The 8,365-nt window shown below is 42.6% G+C and overlaps 1 protein-coding gene across 1 annotated transcript in view; it reads left to right on the plus strand.

The window, feature by feature from the left end:
- LOC110458088 (myosin-2-like) overlaps positions 1 to 8,365 on the plus strand; it is a 56,301-nt gene that overhangs the window by 25,237 nt on the left and 22,699 nt on the right. The window contains exon 4 of the mRNA XM_021509653.1: positions 2,749 to 2,912. Within this exon, the coding sequence (XP_021365328.1) occupies positions 2,749 to 2,912 (164 nt within the window). The remainder of the gene's footprint in view (positions 1 to 2,748; positions 2,913 to 8,365) is intronic.

The following is an 8,365-nucleotide window of genomic DNA, read 5'->3' on the forward strand; positions in this document are numbered from 1 at the left end:
CACAGAGGATAGTGTCCCCATCCCCACATATACACAGAGGATGATGTCCCCATCCCCACATATACAGAGGATAGTGTCCCTACCCCCACATATGCACAGAGGATAGTGTCCCCACCCCCACATATACACAGAGGATAGTGTACTCACCCCCACATATACACAGAGGATAGTGTACTCACCCCCACATATACACAGAGGATAGTGTCTTCACCCTCACATACACAGAGGATAGTGTCCCCACCCCCACATATTCACAGAGGATAGTGTCCCCACCCCCACATATACACAGAGGATGATGTCCCCATCCCCACATATACAGAGGATAGTGTCCTCACCCCCACATACACAGAGGATAGTGTCCTCACCCCCACATATACACAGAGGAAAGTGTCCTCACCCTCACATACACAGAGGATAGTGTCCTCACCCCCACATATACACAGAGGATAGTGTCCTCACCCTCACATACACAGAGGATAGTGTCCCAACCCCCACATATACACAGAGGATAGTGTCCCCACCCCCACATATACACAGAGGATAGTGTCCTCATCCCCACATACACAGAGGATAGTGTCCCCATCCCCACATATACACAGAGGATAGTGTCCTCACCCCCACATATACACAGAGGATAGTGTCCCCATCCCCACATATACAGAGGATAGTGTCTCCATCCCCACATACACAGAGGATAGTGTCCCCACCCCCACATATACACAGAGGATAGTGTCCCCACCCCCACATATACACAGAGGATAGTGTCCCCATCCCCACATATACAGAGGATAGTGTCTCCATCCCCACATACACAGAGGATAGTGTCCCCACCCCCACATATACACAGAGGATAGTGTCCCCACCCCCACATATACACAGAGGATAGTGTCCCCATCCCCACATATACACAGAGGATAGTGTCCCCATCCCCACATATACACAGAGGATGGTGTCCCCATCCCCACATATGCACAGAGGATGATGTCCCTACCCCCACATACACAGAGGATAGTTTCCCCACCCCCACATATGCACAGAGGATAATGTCCCTACCCCCACATATACACAGAGGATAGTGTCCTCACCCCCACATACACAGAGGATAGTGTTCCCACCCCTACATATACACAGAGGATGATGTCCCCACCCCCACATACACAGAGGATAGTGTTCCCACCCCCACATACACGGAGGATAGTGTCCCCACCCCCACATATACACAGACGATAGTGTCCACACCCCCACATATACACAGAGGATGATGTCCCTACCCCAAAATATACACAGAGGATAGTGTCTCCACCCCCACATATACACAGAGGATAGTGTACTCACCCCCACATATACACAGAGGATAGTGGCCCCATCCCCACATATACACAGAGGATAGTGGCCCCATCCCCACATATACACAGAGGATAGTGGCCCCATCCCCACATATACACAGAGGATAGGGTCCCCATCCCCACATATGCACAGAGGGTGATGTCCCTACCCCCACATATACACAGAGGTACACAGAGGATAGTGTCCCCAGCCCCACATATACACAGAGGATAGTGTCCCCACCCTCACATACACAGAGGATATTGTTCCCACCCCTACATATACACAGAGGATGATGTCCCCACCCCCACATACACAGAGGATAGTGTCCCCATCCCCACATACACAGAGGATAGTGTCCTCACTCCCACATACACAGAGGATAGTGTCCTCACTCCCACATACACAGAGGATAGTGTCCTCACTCCCACATACACAGAGGATAGTGTCCTCACCCCCACATATACACAGAGGAACGTGTCCCCACCCCCACATACACAGAGGATAGTGTCCCCATCCCCACATACACAGAGGATAGTGTCCTCACCCCCACATACACAGAGGATAGTGTTCCCACCCCCACATATACACAGAGGATGATGTCCCCATCCCCACATATGCACAGAGGTTAGTGTCCCCATCCCCACATATACACAGAGGATGATGTCCCTACCCCCACATATACACAGAGGATGATGTCCCTACCCCCACATATACACAGAGGTTAGGGTCCCCACCCCGACATATACACAGAGGATTGTGGCCCTACCCCCACATATACACAGAGGATAGTGTCCTCACCCTCACATACACAGAGGATAGTGTCCTCACCCCCACATATACACAGAGGAACGTGTCCCCCCCCCCACATACACAGAGGATAGTGTCCCCATCCCCACATATGCACAGAGGATGATGTCCCTACCCCCAAATATACACAGAGGATAGTGTCTCCACCCCCACATATACACAGAGGATAGGGTCCCCATCCCCACATATGCACAGAGGGTGATGTCCCTACCCCCACATATACACAGAGGTTAGGGTCCCCACCCCGACATATACACAGAGGATGGGGTCCCTACCCCCACATATACACAGAGGTTAGTGTCCCCACCCCGACATATACACAGAGGATGGTGTCCCTACCCCCACATATACACAGAGGTTAGTGTCCCCACGTTCACATATACACAGACAATAGTGATTCTGTTTTGTCATTTGGGTCATAATTTTGAGTGTTGAGATGAAAATGAGAATACTCCTTTTAATAAGAATATTTTGCCATTATGGTTTAAATATCTAGGTGAACTCTTCATGCTGTCTAGGCTTTTTGTCAGAATCTAAAGTTAGGTTATTTTACTATTTCTTAGTGCATTGGATTGGCTATCCTGGAGAGATTTCTGTAACCTTTGTTTTCAGAATAAGATTGGTCCTGTAGTAATCTCTGTGAACAGCTATCAGCATCGCCCAAGCTGTCAGGCCTTGCTGGGGCCAGTCAAGGCTAGTGTCCTTCTACAAGGAGTTGTCAAGGATGCAGTCACACAACATGCGGACACAGGGCACTCCCAGGCCATTATTGTCAGGTAATTGACCAGTAAAACCCTACACCTGTTTTTACTACAGAGGCTAGTGTTCAAAGGCATCTATCTATACATCTAGATTTCTGAGGAAATTGTACAAAAGTACATTTTTGTGTTAAACCTGTCAAACAAAATAAATATATGGCTTTTGTAAATATTTTTATTGAGCATTTATCACCATTGACCTTTGAACTCTAGCTTAGCTGATCAGGTACAAAAGACACTTTCAAGTGAAACAGAAAGATTAGCGGTAATAAATGTATAACCTCAGTACCATCATGAGGAATCTAGGTTGTTCTCCTTCACTGATTGATTTACTTTACAAGGGAACAGTTAACTCTAGAGATTGTTTAACCTTTCTTTACAAGTTATCTTTAGAGATGGTAAAGTTAAGTTGTACTTTACAAGTTACATCTAGAGTTGGTAAGGTTTAGGTGAACTTTACAAGTTACCACTAGGGACGGTAAGGTTTAGGTGTACTTTACAAGTTACCACTAGGGTTGGTAAGGTTTAGGTGTACTTTACAAGTTACCACTAGAGTTGGTAAGGTTTAGGTGTACTTTACAAGTTACCACTAGGGTTGGTAAGGTTTAGGTGTACTTTACAAGTTACCACTAGAGTTGGTAAGGTTTAGGTGTACCTTACAAGTTACCTTTAGAGTTGGTAAGGTTTTGGTGTACTTTACAAGTTACCACTAGAGTTGGTAAGGTCTAGGGGTACTTTACAAGTTACCACAAGGGATGGTAAGGTTTAGGTGTACTTTACAAGTTACCACTAGGGATGGTAAGGTTTAGGTATACTTTACAAGTTACCACTAGGGATGGTAAGGTTTAGGTGTACTTTACAAGTTACCACTAGAGATGGTAAGGTTTAGGTGTACTTTACAAGTTACCACTAGAGTTGGTAAGGTTTAGGTGTACTTTACAAGTTACCTCTAGAGTTGGTAAGGTTTAGGTGTACTTTACAAGTTACATCTAGAGGTGGTAAGGTTTAGGTGTACTTTACAAGTTACATCTAGAGGTGGTAAGGTTTAGGTGTACTTTACAAGTTACCTTTAGAGTTGGTAAGGTTTTGGTGTACTTTACAAGTTACCACTAGGGATGGTAAGGTTTAGGTATACGTTACAAGTTACCACTAGAGTTGGTAAGGTTTTGGTGTACTTTACAAGTTACCACTGTGGATGGTAAGGTTTAGGTGTACTTTACAAGTTACCACTAGGGATGGTAAGGTTTAGGTGTACTTTACAAGTTACCACTAGGGATGGTAAGGTTTAGGTGTACTTTACAAGTTACCACTAGAGTTGGTAAGGTTTAGGTGTACTTTACAAGTTACATCTAGAGGTCGTAAGGTTTAGGTGTACTTTACAAGTTACATCTAGAGGTGGTAAGGTTTAGGTGTACTTTACAAGTTACCTTTAGAGTTGGTAAGGTTTTGGTGTACTTTACAAGTTACCACTTGAGTTGGTAAGGTTTAGGTGTACTTTACAAACTATCTTTAGAGATGGTAAGGTTTTGGTGTACTTTACAAGTTACCACTAGGGATGGTAAGGTTTAGGTGTACTTTACAAGTTACCACTAGGGATGGTAAGGTTTAGGTATACGTTACAAGTTACCACTAGGGATGGTAAGGTTTAGGTGTACTTTACAAGTTACCACTAGGGAAGGTAAGGTTTAGGTGAACTTTACAAGTTACCACTAGGGAAGGTAAGGTTTAGGTGAACTTTACAAGTTACCACTAGGGAAGGTAAGGTTTAGGTGTACTTTACAAGTTACCACTAGAGTTGGTAAGGTTTAGGTGTACTTTACAAATTACATCTAGAGGTGGTACGGTTTAGGTGTACTTTACAAGTTACATCTAGAGGTGGTAAGGTTTAGGTGTACTTTACAAGTTACCTCTAAAGATTGTAAGGTTAAGGTGTATTTTACAAATTATCTTTAGAGATGGTAAGGTTTAGGTGTACTTTACAAGTTACCACTAGAGTTGGTAAGGTTTAGGTGTACTTTACAAGTTACATCTGGAGGTGGTAAGGTTTAGGTGTACTTTACAAGTTACCTCTAAAGATTGTAAGGTTTAGGTGTACTTTACAAGTTACATCTAGAGGTGGTAAGGTTTAGGTGTATTTTTACAAATTATCTTTAGAGATGGTAAGGTTTTGGTGTACTTTACAAGTTACATCTAGAGGTGGTAAGGTTTAGGTGTACTTTACAAGTTACCACTAAAGATGGTAAGGTTTAGGTGAACTTTACAAGTTACCACTAGGGATGGTAAGGTTTAGGTGTACTTAACAAGTTATCTTTAAAGATTGTAAGGTTTAGGTGTACTTTACAAGTTACCACTAAAGATGGTAAGGTTTAGGTGAACTTTACAAGTTACCTCTAGACATAGTAAGGCTAAGTTGTACTTTACAAGTTACATCTAGAGATGGTAAGGTTTAGGTGTACTTTACAAGTTACCACTAGGGATTGTAAGGTTTAGGTGAACTTTACAAGTTACCACAAGGGATGGTAAGGTTTAGGTGTACTTTACAAGTTACCACTAAAGATGGTAAGGTTTAGGTGAACTTTACAAGTTACCTCTAGAGATGGTAAGGTTTAGGTGTACTTTACAAGTTACCTCTAAAGATGGTTAGGTTTAGTTGTACTTTACAAGTTACCTTTAGAGATTGTAAGGTTTAGGTGAACTTTACAAGTAACCTCTAGAGATAGTAAGGTTAAGTTGTACTTTACAAGTTACATCTAGAGTTGGTAAGGTTTAGGTGTACTTTACAAGTTACCTCTAAAGATTGTAAGGTTGAGGTAAACTTTACAAATTATCTCTAGAGATGGTAAGGTTTAGGTGTACTTTACAAGTTACCTCTAGAGTTGGTAAAGTTAAGTTGGACTTTACAAGTTACCTCTAAAGATTGTAAGGTTTAGCTGTACTTTACAAGCTTCATTTAGAGATGGTAAGGCTTAACTGGTTTTGAAGCACTTGTGCTAGATGAGTTCACATTGTTTTTTTTTACTTTCCATACTGTACCAGATAGTATATATGTCACACAGTCAGTTGACCAGGAGTCCAATTATTACTTTGTACTTTAAATTTATAAAGGAACGAGTAAGAGATCCAATCATTTAACTATCTTCTGATTTGCTTGACTGCTTTCTGATAGACACAGATGGAGCCACTAGTGATCCGTGGATATCCTCACTGTATGGGTTGTAGGTCACAGATGTGGATATCCTCACTGTATGGGTTGTAGGTCACAGATGTGGATATCCTCACTGTATGGGTTGTAGGTCACAGACGAGGATATCCTCACTGTATGGGTTGTAGGTCACAGCCGTGGATATCCTCACTGTATGGGTTGTAGGTCACAGCCGTGGATATCCTCACTGTATGGGTTGTAGGTCACAGATGTGGATATCCTCACTGTATGGGTTGTAGGTCACAGCCGTGGATATCCTCACTGTATGGGTTGTAGGTCACAGATGTGGATATCCTCACTGTATGGGGTGTAGGTCACAGACGTGGATATCCTCACTGTATGGGGTGTAGGTCACAGACGTGGATATCCTCACTGTATGGGTTGTGTGTCACAGACGTGGATATCCTCACTGTATGGGTTGTGTGTCACAGACTTGGATATCCTCACTGTATGGGTTGTAGGTCACAGCCGTGGATATCCTCACTGTATGGGTTGTAGGTCACAGCCGTGGATATCCTCACTGTATGGGTTGTAGGTCACAGCCGTGGATATCCTCACTGTATGGGTTGTAGGTCACAGCCGTGGATATCCTCACTGTATGGGTTGTAGGTCACAGATGTGGATATCCTCACTGTATGGGTTGTGTGTCACAGACTTGGATATCCTCACTGTATGGGTTGTAGGTCACAGACCTGGATATCCTCACTGTATGGGTTGTGTGTCACAGACGTGGATATCCTCACTGTATGGGTTGTAGGTCACAGCCGTGGATATCCTCACTGTATGGGTTGTAGGTCACAGATGTGGATATCCTCACTCTATGGGTTATGTGTCACAGATGTGGATATCCTCACTGTATGGGTTGTAGGTCACAGATGTGGATATCCTCACTCTATGGGTTGTGTGTCACAGACGTGGATATCCTCACTGTATGGGTTGTAGGTCACAGCCGTGGATATCCTCACTGTATGGGTTGTAGGTCACAGCCGTGGATATCCTCACTGTATGGGTTGTAGGTCACAGCCGTGGATATCCTCACTGTATGGGTTGTAGGTCACAGACATGGATATCCTCACCATATGGGCTGTAGGTCACAGACGTGGATATCCTCACTGTATGGGGTGTAGGTCACAGACGTGGATATCCTCACTGTATGTGTTGTAGGTCACAGACGTGGATATCCTCACTGTATGGGTTGTAGGTCACAGACAGTCTCCACAAGTCTTTTACTGGTCACATTTACCTTTGTAAACTGTCAAAAAATGTCAACTTCAGCTGGACACCCTGCCAGTAACTGTCTACTCCTCGACAGTCAGCTCGATTGTCAGCTCGGTGACAGACCCAGGCTGTAAGACTGTCACATTACTGGCCGTGTAAACATCTCATATGATCTTTACTTCTTTTTGTCTTTTTAGTTGTGTACACTAAACTTTTGTCAATTTCTCCTCCCAACGTCACAAATCATCGTCACTTTGACAGCCTGACATATTTTTGTTCCTCTGTCCTGTCTCGTTATCCTTGGTTTATCGTGTGTAAAATTATTCTGTCATATTTTGTAGATATTGTGTTTGAGTCTTTCCTTGTTATGGCGGTCCTACATATTGTTTACTCTGTGTGAAATAACAGCTCACACTTAAACAGATCAGAGGTACCCATTAAGGATTTGTTAAAATTAAAACGATATTTGTGATTCCAATTTCCATGCAACAGTAATTGATTTAAATAACCCCGTATTAAAAATTAATAATTTGCAAGTCAGAATTGAAGAAATTTAAAACAAGGATATATTACTGTTTGTCACACAAAAGTTGTTTTTATTCATTTGCACTTTTAGTAAATTGTGGCTATATAACCACACGTGGCCAGTAGATGGTGTTAACCTGTCAGACATTTTATAGGGGTTTTCTGTTCTCAAAAATGTTTTATAATACTGGTACATCAAGCTGTATAATACTGGTACATCAAGCTGTATAATACTGGTACATAAAGGTGTATAATACTGGTACATCAAGCTGTATAATACTGGTACATAAAGCTGTATAATACTGGTACATAAAGCTTTATACTACTGGTACATCAAGCTGTATAATACTGATACATAAAGCTGTATAATACTGGTACATAAAGCTGTATAATACTGGTACATAAAGGTGTATAATACTGGTACATAAAGGTTATAATACTGGTACATAAAGCTTTATAATACTGGTACATAAAGCTTTATAATACTGGTACATAAAGCTTTACAATACTGGTACATGAAGCTTTA

Source organism: Mizuhopecten yessoensis, unplaced genomic scaffold, assembly GCF_002113885.1.
Source record: "Mizuhopecten yessoensis strain PY_sf001 unplaced genomic scaffold, ASM211388v2 scaffold9425, whole genome shotgun sequence".
NCBI lineage: Eukaryota > Metazoa > Mollusca > Bivalvia > Pectinida > Pectinidae > Mizuhopecten > Mizuhopecten yessoensis.